Here is an 18,650-nt window from a genome sequence, read left to right on the forward strand (position 1 = left end):
GACAAGTATAGTTTCCATTATTGTTTCTAGTGATATTAGTAAGTTGTAGACTCAAAGGAGGACTATTAACTACAGGAGTCAATTGACTACCATCCCTGATCCATACATAACGTGGGGTACCAGCATTACCAGGATCAGAACATGTTAGTGTTAGATTAGATCCTTCAGCAACATTAACTGTCCCATTAGGAAATACAATAGGATTAAGGAAATCTAAAGATAATAAAATGAATCTCTTAATTTAAATATTAACCAACTTACCAAACGCTCCAATAGTAATAATGTTTTGCGAACCAGCTGATGATGAAGAACATGTTAAAGTATTACCAACATTAACAACAGCATCAGGATAATTTAGAGTGAGGGCTGTTGCATTAGAAGTGCTCGTTATACTAACATTACCACTCAAGCTGCCATTGTTTAGCATAGTACTGCCCTTTCTCCATACACCATCAGAGAATGAAATAAAATTTCCATACTCATTAAAAAATCTGCATTGAAGACATAATGGTACTGTTAATGGCACATAAATAGTTCTATCATTAAAAATGATAATTGAATTAACATTAGCAGGACATTGAGCAGAAATAAAACCTATATAAATTATGGCAATAAATAAATTAAAATAGCATCTTAGTTTTAAAAGCACTCACTTAAAGACAAAGTAATGAGACACAGCAACAACACAAGTGACATGTTCTTAATTCTTCGATGAGTTTCTCGCACATCAGCCCACACGCTCCATAATATACTTAGTCTACTACAGTCTGAACATAAATGTCAACCCACATATTGTATTATAAGTCTATTATAAACTGTCTACTTACAATTCAAGTTTTCATAACACTACACTTTCCATTTTCAAACTGAATAATATCCCACATTCAATAAAAAGTTTATTATACATTGATAGTATTTACAAATATTACTAATTGGCCACACTCTAAACAGTGAAAATAGAAATCCTACAAACTAGCTGTCTAATGCAACGCTTGTCTTTTTTGCTAAATTTTAATTTTTTTTATCAAATAAAGAAAGCATATCTATGCATGCAGGTTTGTTTTAGTCTAAATCTTTTCCCTCATTTTGCTGTTGCTTCTTTGGTTTCTTGAGTAGTCGATTCACAAGCTTCCCAAGCTATCCCCACTGGAGCTAAAGGTGATTTGCTCCCATCACCAGTATTATAAACTGACTCTTCTTTCATTGGTGTGACTAAATGGACATAAAACATACACAATCCTCAGTACTGATTGCTACTAACCTGCAACAGTCATAGTTGATCTCTTCTTATGGTAAAGGAAGCAAATGCTTAGTGTGACCACTACTGCTATTATTGAGCAAAATATGCTCGCACCAGCAACAACTGATCCAAACACAGCAGTTTTAGACAAAGCTATTGGAATTCAATCAATTATATTTACCAACAACTTATTGTCTTACCGCAAGCACTCCCTTGTACACTAATAGTTGGCGTATCTACAATTAAAAATAACATTTTATAATACTCTTTTATTAATACTTACTGGTACATGCATTAGGAGCATTAGTGACTTGAACAGTGTTAGTCAGAACTGAAGTAGAGTTGATGCTATTGGCAGAAGTTATAGTACAATTGTATAGTCCATTCTCCACTCTTAGCACAGCTATGCTAGTGATGGTAGCATCAGTGAGATTTATAGATATGCCACTGCTACAATGAACCCTTAGATGAATCAGATCCATTCCACCATCATGGAGATAACTCCATTGAATGATGAGTGTGTCATCACCAAGTATTGACAGGACTGACTGGTTTATGGAAGGAGCTACATTTAAATATAAATTGATCACTATGTAGTCTCAACATGCAATATCTAACCTGATGCAGCAGTTAAAAATGAGATACTCTCCGAAGGCTGACTCATGAAACTCAGCATATTACTCATTACGAACTGAGCAGTGACAGAGACAGTGTAATTGGTCACTGGTTTAAGACCAGTAATAGTATAGACTTCCATAGTCTCCCCAGAAGATGCTACAACAATAGTGATTGGATCATAGTTGCAGTCCTCAACCTTTGATAGCATAACTTGATACTGAGTTGATAGATTCCAGACAGCAGCCCAAGCAATGGTAGTCTCAGTGGAGCCGAGAGAGAGAACACTCAGTGAATGAGGAGGAGTAAGAGGATCTGTCATTACGCTCAGTCTCACTGGGTTACTAGTTCCAATGTCATTTACAGTAGTGATCGAGAATGAGTAGATGGTGGAGGGATGGAGATTTCGAATAACAGCCTCTGTTACCATATCACCCACGATAGTGATGGTTCCATTATAGCTACTGGAAGAATAATTGATAACAATTTCTGTAATGTTGGAATTTCCATCAAAACCCAGTGACCAGTACAAAGTGACTGAAGTGCTTGTAGTATTAGCCATTAGCCCCATCACAGGCTCAGGAGGAACTAAAAAAAGCAAATCATGAAAATGGGAATTATAAATTCATTTACCTTGAACAGCTACAATGACTTGATTGCTGTTGGTACTGCCAACTATGTTTTCCACTATGCACACATAACTGCCACTGTCATTCATTTGTACCAGGGACAGGGTCAGCTCGGAGGTTGTGGATTGAGTGTCGATCTGAGAATCAGCGTCGATAAGTAGGCTTCCATCTTTTTGCCACGTCACATTGAATGATGAAGGATTGCCTGTATACGTACAGTTAATGGTAACAGACTCATTAGTAGTTAAAGAAATACTACCATGAGAAACAGCAACTTCTGGAGGATCTGCATATGAAAAATTGACCTAATATGTAATGCATTTATGTATACAAGTCCTTACATTGGACATCAATGGTAACACTAGTATCCATTGTAACTCCTGGTAGTTCAGATGGCTTAGTTGAGCTACATGTGTACACTCCACTAGAGGACCTTTGAATCAGGTTCAACTGAAGATTTAAAGGAGGACTGGTGGTCTCAGAGGTGAGTGCATCACCAGTGCTGTTGAGCCACACGTAATTTGTTGTGCCTGTATTACCAGGATCAGAGCAGCTTAAAGTTAGATTACTTCCTTCAGTAACATAGGCAGTACCACTAGGAGATATTTCTGGGTTTAGAAAGTCTATAAGAAATATTTTTTAATGATGCAAAGTGTATGCATTTACTTACTGAAAGCTCCAATTGTTACAGTATTTTGACTACCAGCTTGAGTTGAGGAGCATACAAGTGTATCACCAACACTCACAACATCATCAGGATAATTGAGGGTAAGGTAAATGGTATCAGAGGTTGTTGATATGCTGACATTTCCATTGAAGTCGCCATCATTTAGAGTCAAAGTCCCACCTCTGCTCCACATGCCATCAGAGAAGGTAATCCGATCACCTTGATTGTTGAGGAACCTACAGCCTAGGCATGCAGGCTCTGTCAGTGGTACGTTGATGGTCCTGGGAGCAATGACAAAGATTGATGTTGTGTTTGCAGGGCATTGCCCTTCAGCAGCATCTGCAAAGGAATAACAATACTAATGTTTAGATCTATTGTTAGTATTGCTTACAAATGAAGAGCAAGAAGATTAAGTTCCAAAGTGTCATACAGCTCATTTTCTCTTCTCTCTTCTTCTCTTTCAACTTAAGGTGCTACAATGTACAATTATTTTTTGGTTTTTTATAACTATTAAACGCCCACAATTCATAATTAGACATAGATCATCTAGATCTAGCTCTTGCAATGTTTCTTCCTCATTATGACTATGATCATGGAAATAATCTTTCTGCTGACCAGGGAGACGTCTCTCCAACCCAAGATATAGGATTCATAATAGCACTCAATATATCAGTTGGTATCGTGTGTCTCCTGTCCATCCTCGGCTCAACCTCCATCATTTTCTCGTATATCTTATACAAAGAACTGAGGACAACGGGTCGCTTCATACTCCTAAATCTCTCAGTGGCTGATTTGATAGTGGCCCTAGCTAACCTATTGGGAGCAGCAATGTCCCCTCGGTTTCGTAACGTGAATGATCCTTCTGATATCAATGATAGCTCTTCTTTATTAGCTCTATCATGTAAAATTGATGCATTTTTTGGCCTGTTTGCCACTGATTCATCAATACTTTGGACTATAGTGCTCCTCTCTTATCTCTACATAACGCTTCATTGTTTTCGACCATCTCGTAGCTGTTTCAAGGTTTCAATGACTATCTGTATGATTATATGCTGGGGTCTGCCTCTAGCTATATCAGTTTGGTTCATAAGCAAGAACTTTTTTGGATTCCAGCCCGGGTTTTCACCTGGTTTTTGTACTTTCACTGGTGACAATGATGGTAAAGACATCTATCGGCCTATAGTTGGCTATGAGATGTTCCTGTACCCTTCAATAATTTTTCTCACGACTATTTCTATTGCTTTCTTTTGTCATGCAAAGTGCAAGGTAAGGCTGTGCATAATGACAGCATTGCTTGAGGAAGCTGTTGCTATTATACATTGTTTTATATTACAAAGCCACAATTCCACTGCCAGCCTGCAATGAGATGCATAATTAGCACTGTTTGCAGTTTGTAAGTAGTCACTTTATAGATAATCATTTATTAGAGTAATGAACAGCTGTTACATTATAGATTATTTCACTTGATAAAACCACTCCATGCATGCAGCACTACTAGATCAATTATGTATGATTATTATTGTATTCTCTTATAGAAGAAGCCAGTGGAGAACTATCACTATATTGAGCATCATTTGAACAGTATAAAGGCAGCAGAGAGAAAGCTACTATTTGTCCCAATAGTGTTCATATTCATTAGAATATGGGGACTTATCACTGACGTGACTACATTTTACCTTAATGACAATCAAATTGCAACCTTAAGAAATAGTAAAATAAGTCCTGCCTTAATCTTCATGGCGGTAAGAAATATTTAAGTATTTTTACACAACTGTAACCATAATTTTAATATCATTATTAGGGCATTGGTGATTCATCACAAGGCTTTGTTAATGGTATATTCTTCTGCTTGCTCACTCCACCAGTGAGGCAGCGTTTGCTCTTGTTGCTCTTCAAGTGTGGCCGTATTTGTCGATGCTACTGCTGTAGCCGTTACGAGACCCTTGTGAATGATGCCTATATCACACCAACTACATCTAGATCTCTAACTATCTCTTATACTAACTCCACAGCCTCAAGGGGAGGAGGAGTTGAGGGAGAGGGAGACGGCGATAACTCTACTCTGTCACGCTCCCTTGGCACTATCAGTGCTGATATTTCATTGTATGGCTCAAATGAGATTAACTGATGTATTTATGATTACTTATATATGTACTGTTAATGATTATTATTAAGTAGATTATATTTGAAGTTAGTATACTTTTTATAAAGATTTTGTCAATATTGCATTTTCTATTGTACCTAATGTAAGGTGGAGGAGGGTTGAATAGTGTTAAAGTTATGAATAAACTGAGCTATTCATAGCTTCAAGTCAGCATTGACAAAGGTCAGCAGCAGCTGTCCAACAGCAATATACAATGGAGACTAGTTGCAATGACTCGCTTCTTGATGGAGGAAATGCTTATTATGATGTCTTCCTCAAGATAAGCATTGGGACAATGTGCACCTTGTCTGCATTTGGATCCTCCCTTATCATACTGACCTTTATCCTTTTCAAAGACATTCGTACCATCCCAAGGCAACTCCTATTCAATCTCTCCATTGCAGACCTACTGACTGCACTGTCTAACTTCTCTGGGATCTTCACAAATTTTGACAAGTACCTCAACTATTGCTTAGTACCACTGGAGGACCAGAATGCAGGGATACAGAGTGCTTGCATAGCTCAGGCAGCTACAGGGCAGCTGACTACAAACTCATCAATACTATGGACTATATGCATTGCTTTTTACATGTTGATCATTATTGTTTTTCAAAAGGAGTCAATAGCAAAGAAGCTCCTTCCATTATACTACATATTGTCATGGGGGCTACCATTTGCAGTTACAGTCTGGTTTTCTTTTGTTGGCTACTTGGGATATGATCCAGAAACAACACCAGGCTGGTGTGGGATTGTTGGAAGTAAACTCATCACTGATGGCAATTTCACTCATAAAGAGAAGCTTGTGTTCCCTGTCGTGATTGGTTATACAGGGTTTGTCTACGCTGCATTCTTTTTGCTCCCAATCATGTATATTGTAATCAGATGCCACATAAAAATCCTTGTAAGTTAAGATAACATTAGCCATATAGATCATATTGAAAATTTATTTTAATTGATTATAGTTCAAACGCAGACCAGATGGGAAAATGCGAATTCATTTACAAGCAGAATCCAAATCAACAGATCTCAAGATGATATTCATACCACTGATATTCATTTTCATCAGAGTGTGGAGTTTGGTTGTCGATTCTTTTGATTATTATGTTGACAGGGATCTTAAGTACAAGTTTAAGAACTCTACAGTTGGCGCCATATTTGTTTTGGCAAAGGTAATTTCAACCACTGCACATTACAATAGCAATGGCTGCCAGACAGCAACTCAACTTTAGCATTGGCTGATTTTTTAAAATGCTCATAACTCAAAAATATTTTTCAGAATCAGCTCAAACTTTCTACATAGCATAAGTACATCAATGTGTATCAGAAAATGTAATAAAATTTGAGGGTCATTTTGGAGTCATTTTTTGAAAAAACCATGGGCTATAGCCTTGGGTATTTTTCAAAATTTGGCTTGTTTTTAAAATGCTCATAAATTGCAAAATAAAATTCGAAATCGGCTCAAACTTTCTACATAGCATTAGGACATCAATTTGTATCAAAAATAATAAAAATTAGAGTTGATTTTGGAGCCATTTTTCTGGGAAAAACATGGGCTATAGCCTTGGCAAAACATACTATATAAAGTTAATGATGAGTGTGGTATGTGATCAAAGAATTGATAGCTGTGACAAGCATTAAGGTTATAAAAACAGTCCAATGACATTACTTTTATTATATCATAGGGTCTGGGTGACTCTTCACAAGGTTTTGCCAATGCCATCCTATTCATTGGATTCACACAAGCTGTTCGCTGGAAACTATGGAGACCGACACAGAGAGCTTATAAACGATACTGTCGCTGCTGCCGTCACAACAGAGATGAGCTAATGATGTCCAGAGTAACAGAAGCTACTCCATTAATCACTGATGATAGCACTGGAACTGTTTATGCAACTGAGAATATAAATGACTCTTGCTATGAAGCAAATAAGAGTTTTGCTCAATAACTGCTGCTATTGTAAAAAAAAAAAAATTTTAGCATGTATCTATAATGAAGCAGTTTGTTGGCAATGATTGCCATAATGATTCAGCATTTACAAAAATAATATTAAAAAAAATAATCAAAACTATCAGCTATAGTTGATTTCTTCATATGATGACCAAAAAGGGGTTCTCTCATCAGAGAATGCTCTTGGTGATTCTGCTGACTGTACTTGACTGTTTCTGAAAGTGAAAGAGATCTTCCTCCACCTACAAGTGAAAGCGTTGAGCATATGCTGTCTCACTGTTTTGGTGAGTACAACAAAAAGAAGACCATTGATTAATCCTTGACCAGAGTCACCGATACCCTGAGTGTCCATAAAAAGGATATATTATATATATATATATTTATTATTATTATTATTATAGCGTCATAACACTTACTGATAAAATAAGAAGGGTCAATGTCACTCCTGATGGTATGTCGTCCATATCAACATCAGCAAACATCATAATGTCACTGATGCAGCTCCATATCCTTAGCAAGATAAAGAAGACCGGAATGAGCATGAACTTGTAGTCCATGTTATGGACAGAGTCCCAGAATTTCTTTTGAGTCACAAACTGAGAAGTCTTTTTCTCCTTTATAGCATAGGAAAGAGTAAAAGGGTGCGTGTGTGTATATATAGTAGAGAAAGAGAGAGAGTAGTAATAAGAGATGGTGCATAAGTAAAGTACAGACTATCAAAATAATGAATGAAAGAAAGATAAACCCTCACCTGATCGGCTAGATACAGTCTTAGTCCAATGTAAATCACAACAGTGAGGACTATTGTCAGATAGATCCACAAATTGTACCCAAAGATAGCAACATACTTATCGACAGTGTTAGTGTCAGGATTGTATATGATCAGTGCACACCAACTGGCAGCATTGTATGGGGAATATCCTAATTTATGAGTCAAGAGAGCCCACAGGCAAATTCCAAGAGGCATAACGTAACTGATAATAAATGAAATAGCTAAAGAGAACAGGCCTTTCCTAGTACCAGAGTGTGAAATAGAGAAGTATAGATAGACAGCTAGTCCACTAGTCCACAGGACAGAGCTAAGAGTACTGTACATTGCGAGGAATGCCTGAGAGATACACATTGAGTTTATGTAAGATGGTGGGGTCTGGAGCATATCCTCTGACGGATATACACCGTCCTTAAGACAGGCTGAATGCAAGGCAGTGGTATTGATGTAGTAGCTCTCAAAGTTCCCAACGTCTCCAAAGAAATTAGAAAAGGCGACGAGGAAATCCATGATGGCAATGTTAAATAGTATGAGACGAGTGGGAGAGCGCATAGTCTTGAAGCATATGAAGGAAAGCATGACTAAAGTTGCTCCAATCATAGAGAGGAAGCAAGTGGTAGCAACAGTTATTCGTACAGAGTATCTCTGAAGAAGATAGTTATCATTAGTATGAGAGCAATTGACACCACTCAGGAGAGATTCGTACACCATTTTGACGGTTTATTAAAACCATAGATAACATCATAGATATTATAGACTACGTAACCGGGAATCCGGGATTGGAAACAGATGACGTCACTTGTACAGACTGTGTGATTATTAATGAATGAAATTGCATCAAAATCGACAAAAATGGTGAAAATCAAGAAGAATTGTTATGTTTGATGAGCTGTATTAATTTTCTACTGTGATTTAGCTGGTTCTAAATAGCTTATTCTCATGAAGAAAACATCAGAGATCATGATGATGCCTTTCTCTTCGTGGTTAAAAGTTTTAAAACCAAATTCAATTACCGGTAAATCTATTATAAAAAAATTTAAATAGGTAGACCAAAATAATTGCAAATGACCATAAATATTATGAGCAATGAGCTCTAAATTCTAATGCACATTATAAATTATGACATTAGGTAAAAGTTGGTACAAACATTCAATAAACTATCGTGCAGTATTAAGTGCAGTTCTTTCCCATGGTGGTCTGGTGAGAGAGTCTCTCGTCTCTTGACTTCTTCTTCTGCAGTACAAGCAACACAGCAACTCATTCCTCACTTTCTTTGTAAAGAAAACAAAAATGATGGCATTAGCTGCACCTTGACCAGAATCACCCACAGCCTTTGAAAAAAAAAGACGCAAAGTAAAATAATATTATTTTATTAAATTTTTACTTACAGCAAGACCAATTAATGCAATAATTGCTCCGTCTGCGGAATGTGGAACTTTGCCTATGAAAGGCAAGCCAATGTAGACTAGAAAAACTGTTAAAATACACGTCCATATCCTCAGGAATATAAATGTAATAGGAACAAGAATGAACTTAAAGTCGACATTGTGAACGGCTGTCCAAAGTTTGTCCTTTGATATTAAGTTTTTAGTCCCTGAGAGCTAAAACAAAAAAAAATAAAAATACAATACACAATTGTAGTATTAGTATCTAGTCAAAATGGCAAGGAAAATTCTTCATTTAAATTTTTTCTGATGCATAGGCATGTTTTAATGTCATGTGCTGATTTCAATCCAAATTTTTTAATTGCTCAAAAATCAGACCAAAGTCCCTGTACTATAGTACAGGGTCTTCGACCAATTTTTGTCAAAAATGACTAGGAGAGAATTCTCAATTTTTATAATTTTTTTCTGATACATATACATGCACTTATGTTGTGTAGCAAGTTTGAGCTGATTCCGGTCAAAATTAATTTTTTTACAAATTTTTTAAGTTGCTCAAAAATTGGACCAAAGTCCCTGTACTATAGTACAGAGTCTTCGGCCAAATTTTTTCAAAAATGACTAGGAGAGAATTCTCCAATTTTATAATTTTTTCTGATACATATACATGTACTTATGCTGTTTTTCAAGTTTGAGCTGATTCTGATCAAAAATGAATTTTAAGAGAATTTTTAAAGTTGCTCAAAAGCTACCCTATACTGTACAGGATATTGTGTCAAAAATGACAAAAGTAACAATAGCAAAGCAGTGTCAAGGATTTTCCAGTAATTATACTTTCTAATATGATAGACCTGTTGTCTAGCTGCTGCTATTAACATAACAATAACAATGTTATTGCCTTGTGTATAACTGCATCAATTCGCCACTCCATCACAAAGTGAATGAAAGTAAACACACACACACACACACACACAACCCATTGGAGTATTAGTTCTTTCCCACACATTGATGTATTTTATATTTGCTCCTATTACATATTTGGGCATTTAAAATCTTTGTTGTAAAAGCAGAGCAAATCAAATTATTAATCCTAAAACATGCATGATGTAGAATGTACATATACTGACAATAGTAGCACTACACTATATCAGTAGTAGCTCACCTCCATACTGATGTGTGATCTAGTACCAATGAAGAGAACTGGGACCAGAATAAATGTGAGGTATATCCACAAGTCGTAACCAAAAGTCGTCGCTATATAGTTCTTAGCAACACTAGAATCAGAGGCATTTCTCTCCACATTCACAGTAACCAGCGTACACCAACCGGCCGAACCATACGGATTGAAGCTCAGTCTATCGGTACACAGAAACCAGACACAGAGACAGAGAGGACCCAAGTAACATATTATATAACCTAGTCTCAGGACCCAGTTACTTATACTGGGGTTGTAATGGTAGACGACGGTAAAATAGAGGAACACGGCAAGCCAGTTTGTCCAGAATATCGAGCCGTAGGTTGAGTACATTGCAACGAATGCTTGAGTCTTGCAGGAAACATTTACTGCATGCGAAACATTTTCTTTCCACGTTATGGTATCGTTCGAATAGGAGTAGTAATAGTGATCAAAGTAGACAATGCTGCCTGTTAGGTTAGCCAAAGCCACGCCCAGGTCCATGATGGAGATGTGTAGAAGTATTTGTCTCACTTTGGTTCTTCTAACGTGAGGAAAAAGACAGAAAGTGATTATTATAAGGAGAGACCCAAGTATGGAGAGAGTGGAGGCAATTCCAGCAGCTATCCTTACTCCTGTAATCTTGTTTAGAAAATATTGATAGAGAGGAGTCATCATCATGGAGCATTATTGGGGGTGGGATCGAAGGTGTTAAGAAGGTGTGGCTAATTAGGCTGAGCTTGCACTGCAGCACAGCAAGCAAGAGAGAAATGATTAGCAACAATAGTGATTATCCTTCCTGGAGCATTAATAGTGACATTGACAGCGCTTTTTACAAGAATGATCCCATTTTACGAGGTGTAGTGATCGCTGCTTGTATCCTCTCTGGGGTTGGAGCACTTCTAGTCATATTCTCGTATGTTTGTTCCAGACAGCTCCGCTCACAGGCAAGGCTAATCATCCTCCACCTTTCTTTCATGGATTTTGGAGTAGCTCTAGCAAATTTTATAGGCCTCAGTGTCTATTTTAATAAATATTATTTGGAGTCTTATAAAAATGAAGGAGACTTTGATGATGTCACACCAGTAGTTAGGTACTCCTGCATGACTCAAGCTATTGTTGCAGTTTACTGTAACAATAGTTCTATCCTCTGGACACTCTCTGTTGCAATATATCTATACTTTCGTATTGTTACTAATCCACACAGTCCAGAAAAATTTTTTAGAATCCTTCTCTATATAATGTATGCAGTTAATTACGGGTTGCCTTTGGTGCTCACTATATGGCTTGCCCTAACTAAAAGACTCGGTTTTTCTCCTTTTGATTCTTCTGGCTGGTGCTCTTTAATCACATACCGGTACATCGAAATGGAATCATACAAACCTGTGAAGGTGGATGTGTATGCCTCATTCTTTGGGAACGACATGCTGATAATACTGACACTAATAACAATACCAGTTCTATACTTCTCCATAAAGCGCAATGCAAAGAAACAACTTGTAAGCAATAATTAATAGTATGTCCATTATATGCTCTCTCTCATCTTGCAGAGTTCTGTTGCCACTGAGAACCTAAGGCATAAACTGAATTCAATTGAGCTAAAGTTCACAGCAATTCCACTAGTGTTCCTATTCTTGAGACTCTGGTCCCTGATTCTAAGTATAATGTACGACTATGCTCAAGTTGATGACAAGCATGTTCCTCAAAAACTTAAAATCATTCTACTTTACTTATCAGTAAGTGAAACTGTGCAGGCTGTGTAGGTGTAGAATAACACAGGTCTGCAGATATAAGAAGCATGTGACATCATTGCATTAACAGCTTACATAGACCATAAACTCTGTATAGTAGTTCACATGCAGGCACTAACCTGCACAAAGAATTAAGAATTATTATTAACAATAGCCTATTGCTGATTCTTGTATGCATAATGAGCTGGATAAGCACAAAATGAATGTATTACTTTAATAGGGTATTGGTGATTCCAGTCAAGGGACGGCTAACAGTATAATTTTCATTTTCTTCACTGAGAAAGCTCGAAGCATGCTTTGTGCTTTATTCTGTTGCTTCTGCACTTACTTCTTGAAGCAGACCACAGTACAGAGTGACATGCATGAGGACTCACAAGAAAAAGAGCCAATTCTGACAAATTCAACATCGCATCAAGAGTACAAAGCCAAAGGACAGACTCTTTATATTATACAAAGTCACTGAATTTCATCAATTTTTATTTTAGTGTGAAAAGATCTACTATTCATAATGTTCTTGTGTGTTGCTGCACAATTAAAATCATGTATGCTGTATTTTATTCTCATGTTAATTTTTATAATTTTGCTATAAACAACAAAAATTGTAAAAACCAAGTTGCACCACTAAAATGGCAAGGTTTGAGCTAATTCTGATGAAAATTAGATTTTTTTGAATTTTTAAAGTTGCTTATAAATTTGACAAAAGATCCTGTACTATACTACAGGGCACTTCATCAAAAAATTAATGGCTCGGAAAAAATTCTGCAAATTCTGAATACATCAAATCATTTTTTAAAGGTATAATTAACCTCATGTGAGTCCAGCATGAGTACAAATTAATAAAATTAATAAAAGGTAGCAGGGAAAATTTTAAAAAGGTTACAGCTCTCTCTCAATTTTATCGCTGCCTTTAGTAGCTCCATCATACGGTTTCAGATCACACACAACAAAGCCCTCAGACTGAAACTCTTGTATCATTTCGTACTGCACACAGTAGAGAAGGTGGAGGAACTATTGGCAATATCTTATTTTTAAATTACTTTTTTCTTTTCATCAAGACAGAGACCAACTACAGCACCTCCACTCCCACAAAATTTAGCAGATGATCCATACTAAAATTATAAACTAAAATTATTTAGAAGTAAAATAAATATGATCTACCTTTCTCCCTATGCTGATCATTCTCATGTTTTTCTCTCCTAGAGCTTTTTCTGTGTAAAGTTTCCTGTTTTTTTTTAATTTAAAAATTAATAGAAATATTCATTATAATAATTACTTTCGAAGATCAAAATTAGCGTTCATCAATTCAAGTAGCCTATTTAATTAATGAATGTTGAGATAAGACTTATGCAGTAAGTGCAATATATTTACTGATTTGTGTTCTTAGTTTCAATAGCATCTCTATGAAGAATAAGAGTGTGGAAATGATATACAAGTAATCAGCAATACCTTGCTTGATCAGTTATTTCAGCAAAATCTTTCATTCCTTTAATAACCTCTTCATCACCTGAAAGGAAAAAAAGACATAAATATTTTGCAAAAATAAACATGTGTCAATATAAAACAGCTTTGAGGCTCATGCTTGTCACGAATTTTGTGACAATTAAAAGAATGGATTTTTGTTTGTCATGAAATTTGCGACAAGGCTACAAAATACAGATATGAATAAGAAACAGGAAGTGATATTAGTGTTTTATGCACATTTGATTTGTAGTTCACAAACAATTTACCTCCCCTCCACCTTTCTTTCACAGTGCTGTGTATCTTTCCTAAAGAAGGATAATAGCACTTCAGCTCTAAGTTTTCATACTCTAACCAGAATCACTTGGATCACTAACATACGCCAGCCACAATGGAGGAAGATCATTTATTTCCATTGGAATATAATTACCTACAAAGTTGAAGTCATAAGAATATCATAAAATTTTCTCTGGCTTATGGGTATTTCATGAAAAAATGGCTTGACCAAATTTTTGAGCAACTTTAAAAACTTATAAAGAATTGAATTTTGATCAGAATCAGCTCAAACTTTTTATGCAACATAAGTACATGTACAGTATATACTTTAGAAAAAATTATAAAAATAGAAAATACTCTTTTTTTATTTGGCAAAATTTGGCTTGAGACCCTGTACTACATGTACATGTATATAGTACAGGGATTTTGGCCAAATTTTGAAGCAACTTTAAAAATTTGTAAAAAATCTAATTTTGATCAAAATATGCATTATATTAAATAAAAACTTGGACATACACTATTTTTATTACCATGTCCTTGTCGGTTTATCAGTTCCTCAGAAAAGTCCATATATACCAGGCCTTCATATATCTAATCATTGAGATGCATAATAGAAGAAGTTAAAAGTGAACCTAACAATATTTGTTAATAAATATTCAATTATAAAAATTCAATTAACATATTTTGTTAATTTAATGATCCCTTTCATAAACTGATGTACCTGTATAACTCTATCTTGCAGTCCAGCTGTTATGTGAAGCTCTTCCTCTTCAACATTGAGTACAAACTGAGGTTGCTTTGGCTTAGGAATGTCCTATGTTGGTCAAACAATAGCCAACCATGAAGACATCAACAAATGGTAGACATGACATCACATCTGGCTTACATTCTCCGTGAGATTAAAAAACTTCATCAAGCACTTAAAAGTAGAGGATATGATGGCACTGCTTCCGGCCAAACCCTTGAAAAGGAAGGAAATGACATAACAGAGCATTATATAATAATAACAATAATAACAATAATAATAATAATAATAATAATAATAATAATAATAATATTTTTAATACATATAATAGCACAATACTCACCACTTGTCTTGGTATGTTAGTCTCGTAGGAGAGAGAAAAGTTCTTTCTAGCTAGAGCAATGCTATAAAACAATAACACAATATAATGCTTTAATAATTGTAATCTTTTACCCATTCGAGCTACAATATTCATAAAACTTCTTACAAGTTGCCTGCAAGAGTCTCAGACCACCTAAATATCTAAAGGAGAATAAAGATAATAAACTCTAAATATTATTATGTAATGTTATAGCATAATGTGAATGGTGAATGTGCAATGATGGCATTACCCTTCTCTCCTACTGATTCCGTACAAATCAGATAAACTACCAAATTCCGTTGGATCGTTCAATGGATGAAGATTCAGTTTCTGTAAAAACAAGCAAAACGAGACGTGTATTCATTGAAACTAACAATAAATGGTTTGTTGATAAAACAATGAACAAAGGAAATCAAAACAACCTCTTACTAGCTTTGTTGATGGCTTTATTGTGACTTCGGCCCAGAAGTCCCCAATAGTCAGTGATATTGTCTTACCATTAAATCCATCAGAAGGATTGCCAATCAAACCAACCCTAAATAGCAAAAATAAATTAAACTAATAATAAAGCAATGCTGTACACTGTTACAATGAGCATAATAAATGCACATCATGTGCACATTAGTGACATAGTCTCTAATTAAACTAATTCTTTATCTTTCATACATGCTATAATTAGTAACAATTACATATGCTATATTTAGTAACACAGCTCAAATCTTAACCTTGCATAAGTTCTGACAGTGATTGGTTTGAGGGCTGGCTCTTCATTACGTTTAATGGATGACTGTATCCATGAAGTATATTCGCTTAAATCAATCTTTCCAATCAGCTGAAATTGTGAAGGCAACTTCATACCATATAGAGTGTGACCCTCATTAACCAGCCATGACTAAACAGCACATGATACACACGACACGTTGTAACGATGAGTAGAGTGTAACTGACCATAAAGCATCCAAACGACCTGTCTTTTGGCTCACGGTAAAGATCAGTATATTTTGAAATGTACGGTAATGTACTCTTACAAAGACAATAAAATACCTTAAAAAGCCAAAAATGTAAAAAAATTATAATGAGACTGGGAGATAGATTAAAACTTACAGGACATGCTAGGCGAGATGCTGTTTCTTCAGGCTTTGGTTTTTCAAGGAACTTAACAATCCTATTGAACTATATTAGTAATCAATAACCAACCGACTGGTTCACCTTCCCGAGGAGCTGTCTATCTCAATGATTCCTCTCTGCTCTGTGGACTTGTTCTCCTCCAAATCATAATATATAGCAAGGTCACCTTTCTAGAAGAGAGAGGGGAGAGAGAGTGTGTGTGTGTGTGTGAGAGAGAGAGAGAGAGGGAGAAATCATTCAACCATTGATAGTCTAATTATGCTGTTTTTTATAGAGTGCAAATTGAATCAGGATATCAGTGACCAATATGTGTAGGAGTGGATTCACTTATTGCCAAATGGACCACGTCTAATCGACACTTTACTAGTACAATAACATAGCTGATCCATAACGCACCATAATTCAGGGAACAAATGTGTTGACAAGAATATTAGTAACATGCATAAGCAATGGTAATGTGTATGTATGTATGTATCATGTACATGTACATTTATGTATTGTTTGTTTGTACACAATATTTGTACATTGTATGTCTCCAACATAAACATACCTGGTATTAATATGGTGTTTTAAAGGGAAATGATCTTTGACCTAACATACATGTTTAACCTAATTACTACTCTCTTGTCCCTTTCACTTTTACTTATTATTATTATTATTATTATTATTAATTTACCTTGTGTTTGAAATAATCAAGGAGCTGCTCTATGCTGAAATTCTGATCAAATATCATGTCTCCAGCTACCTAAACAAGAAAACAAAGGAAAACAAAATAAACAAAAGAGAAGGAAAGGAATTGAGGAAAGAAAAAGAAACAAACAGTTATAGGAATCCTTACCACTAATATGTCATCGTTGATATTCTTTGAGCGTATGGTAAGCTCCAAAGCGGCAATGGCTCCAATGCTACACAATGATAAAAGAACAGGTGATGTTTGTTCTAAATATTAAAGTATACGCTCCCACCTGTTCTCTGCATTAGTTGAACCATCATTAACAATATTAGGAACAGGAAACTCATTTGCCGTTGCCCATCTCTCATAATGCTTGTACCTTGAGGGAAAGAGAGAGAGGGAGAGAGTTAGGGAGATCAACAATTTTATCAACAAGAGGAAAGAAAAGGGAAGTGGTTTACAAGAAGTACAAATTAGGGAACAGAGCTAAGGAGGAGAATGAAGACAAAAAATTTCATAAATTTCATAAATAAAATAATTTGTCATTCCAAACATAATCCATACTATAATACCATACATACTTGTCTGCGTTGGTCACCAAGTACACCTCCTTAAACTGCTGACGACTATCAACAAAAACACAAAAAACACACTAAAAACAACTTCGGACATACAAACACGTGTAACAAAGCAATGATACATGTTTGTGTGATTGTGCATAAGCAAACAAAGAGAATCAGTCCCTTCGTCACCTTTTAAGTAAGTCCCACCAACAGTTTAGTATCCTTTGGTCATCGGAGAACTTCCAATTAGACCCGGAGGAGGCATTTGATTGTATTGCTGCGGGTAATAGAGCCTTTGGAACGTTTATCAAATCGGTAAACTGTCCCGACTCATCTCTCTATGTTACAAGACACAACACAATGTTAATCAAATAGTGAGAAGTTGTAAACAACAAGTGAGAAGTGTTAAATTAAATATTAAGTGTGTGCTATATGACAATTTATTAATAAGCCGTCCCACTTCATCAACCATGCATTAATCTTAATTATTACAGATAATTAAAACGTAGATCTATTATACATAATCTACCAAAATTTCTTGCTCCAGTTTAGCTCCATGTCCAGCAACTATGATAATACAAATCATTTTTTTGCAAATTAAAAGAGATCTGCTACCAGTACCCTAGTCTTTCAGTGATAAACGCCCAAGATTTAGTAGTAGGAGGAGTAATGGAAGAAGCCTCACAGATTATCTATTCATAGCAGATCTTATCTAATGAATTGTGGAATGCAATTTAGTCTAATTTTGACAAGCCAAGCCCACTTGTAGGAACCAGTGGTGGATACTGGTGTGCGGTGTGTGTGCTATGTGCTGTTGTTTTGTGGATTGTGTGCGTTTGGTGACTCTAGTTGTACCGGACAGAGATAGGATTTGCCCTGCCTGACTATTTGTTTATTCTCTCTTTCCAAAATAAAGCCAGCTCCTAGGAATATTACCACAAAGAGCACTCCTCCTCCTCCTCTTGTTACTATAACAGATCTAGTTAGTACAAGAACAACAACAGTTGCTTGTCTTCTCTTCTCCCATGGCGTCTGACAGTGGTGAGTTTCACGTCCCTCACCTAGAGGTGACGGACGATCTACTGGAAAGGGTACAGTTCTCTGTTTCTAGCAGGAACGCAGAAGCTA

At 35.9% G+C, this 18,650-nt stretch overlaps 7 protein-coding genes across 7 annotated transcripts; 3 read left to right on the forward strand and 4 right to left on the reverse strand.

The window, feature by feature from the left end:
• Positions 1 to 1,015: 1,015 nt before the first annotated feature.
• On the reverse strand, positions 1,016 to 3,648 carry LOC105312971 (Down syndrome cell adhesion molecule homolog). The gene is made up of 9 exons (XM_019997428.1): positions 3,543 to 3,648; positions 3,155 to 3,490; positions 2,826 to 3,107; positions 2,489 to 2,770; positions 1,859 to 2,443; positions 1,524 to 1,805; positions 1,441 to 1,476; positions 1,262 to 1,393; positions 1,016 to 1,212 (listed from the first exon to the last, which is right to left on the reverse strand). Exons 1-9 carry the CDS (start codon positions 3,586 to 3,588, stop codon positions 1,082 to 1,084), a joined length of 2,112 nt encoding a protein of 703 aa, XP_019852987.1. The 5' UTR covers positions 3,589 to 3,648; the 3' UTR covers positions 1,016 to 1,081.
• Positions 3,649 to 3,690: 42 nt separating this feature from the next.
• LOC109582607 (probable G-protein coupled receptor 157) lies at positions 3,691 to 5,379 on the forward strand. The gene is made up of 3 exons (XM_019997429.1): positions 3,691 to 4,417; positions 4,687 to 4,893; positions 4,953 to 5,379. Exons 1-3 carry the CDS (start codon positions 3,716 to 3,718, stop codon positions 5,277 to 5,279), a joined length of 1,236 nt encoding a protein of 411 aa, XP_019852988.1. The 5' UTR covers positions 3,691 to 3,715; the 3' UTR covers positions 5,280 to 5,379.
• Positions 5,380 to 5,478: 99 nt separating this feature from the next.
• LOC105312972 (probable G-protein coupled receptor 157) lies at positions 5,479 to 7,363 on the forward strand. The gene is made up of 3 exons (XM_019997430.1): positions 5,479 to 6,195; positions 6,257 to 6,463; positions 6,977 to 7,363. The coding sequence occupies exons 1-3, from the start codon at positions 5,509 to 5,511 to the stop codon at positions 7,238 to 7,240; spliced, it is 1,158 nt and encodes a 385-aa protein (XP_019852989.1). The 5' UTR covers positions 5,479 to 5,508; the 3' UTR covers positions 7,241 to 7,363.
• Positions 7,279 to 8,738, reverse strand: LOC105312973 (probable G-protein coupled receptor 157). The gene is made up of 3 exons (XM_011406028.2): positions 7,994 to 8,738; positions 7,659 to 7,856; positions 7,279 to 7,582 (listed from the first exon to the last, which is right to left on the reverse strand). The coding sequence occupies exons 1-3, from the start codon at positions 8,720 to 8,722 to the stop codon at positions 7,364 to 7,366; spliced, it is 1,146 nt and encodes a 381-aa protein (XP_011404330.1). The 5' UTR covers positions 8,723 to 8,738; the 3' UTR covers positions 7,279 to 7,363.
• A 308-nt stretch (positions 8,739 to 9,046) lies between these two features.
• On the reverse strand, positions 9,047 to 11,293 carry LOC109582601 (probable G-protein coupled receptor 157). Its single transcript, XM_019997410.1, has 3 exons — positions 10,556 to 11,293; positions 9,400 to 9,612; positions 9,047 to 9,342 (listed from the first exon to the last, which is right to left on the reverse strand). Exons 1-3 carry the CDS (start codon positions 11,246 to 11,248, stop codon positions 9,169 to 9,171), a joined length of 1,080 nt encoding a protein of 359 aa, XP_019852969.1. The 5' UTR covers positions 11,249 to 11,293; the 3' UTR covers positions 9,047 to 9,168.
• An 8-nt stretch (positions 11,294 to 11,301) lies between these two features.
• On the forward strand, positions 11,302 to 12,926 carry LOC109582600 (probable G-protein coupled receptor 157). The gene is made up of 3 exons (XM_019997409.1): positions 11,302 to 12,066; positions 12,118 to 12,303; positions 12,539 to 12,926. Exons 1-3 carry the CDS (start codon positions 11,338 to 11,340, stop codon positions 12,779 to 12,781), a joined length of 1,158 nt encoding a protein of 385 aa, XP_019852968.1. The 5' UTR covers positions 11,302 to 11,337; the 3' UTR covers positions 12,782 to 12,926.
• A 149-nt stretch (positions 12,927 to 13,075) lies between these two features.
• On the reverse strand, positions 13,076 to 18,231 carry LOC100635025 (glucuronokinase 1-like). Its single transcript, XM_011406029.2, has 25 exons — positions 18,052 to 18,231; positions 17,712 to 17,860; positions 17,541 to 17,585; positions 17,252 to 17,338; positions 17,125 to 17,191; positions 16,963 to 17,031; positions 16,368 to 16,456; positions 16,263 to 16,323; positions 16,107 to 16,202; positions 15,884 to 16,050; positions 15,588 to 15,693; positions 15,409 to 15,488; positions 15,251 to 15,319; positions 15,141 to 15,201; positions 14,939 to 15,013; positions 14,774 to 14,866; positions 14,583 to 14,643; positions 14,132 to 14,206; positions 14,046 to 14,084; positions 13,765 to 13,822; positions 13,687 to 13,716; positions 13,592 to 13,630; positions 13,477 to 13,540; positions 13,356 to 13,427; positions 13,076 to 13,299 (listed from the first exon to the last, which is right to left on the reverse strand). The coding sequence occupies exons 1-25, from the start codon at positions 18,106 to 18,108 to the stop codon at positions 13,195 to 13,197; spliced, it is 1,914 nt and encodes a 637-aa protein (XP_011404331.1). The 5' UTR covers positions 18,109 to 18,231; the 3' UTR covers positions 13,076 to 13,194.
• Positions 18,232 to 18,650: the final 419 nt, after the last annotated feature.

Source organism: Amphimedon queenslandica, unplaced genomic scaffold (genome assembly GCF_000090795.2).
Source record: "Amphimedon queenslandica unplaced genomic scaffold, v1.1 AMPQUscaffold_13373, whole genome shotgun sequence".
Taxonomy (NCBI): Eukaryota; Metazoa; Porifera; class Demospongiae; order Haplosclerida; family Niphatidae; genus Amphimedon; species Amphimedon queenslandica.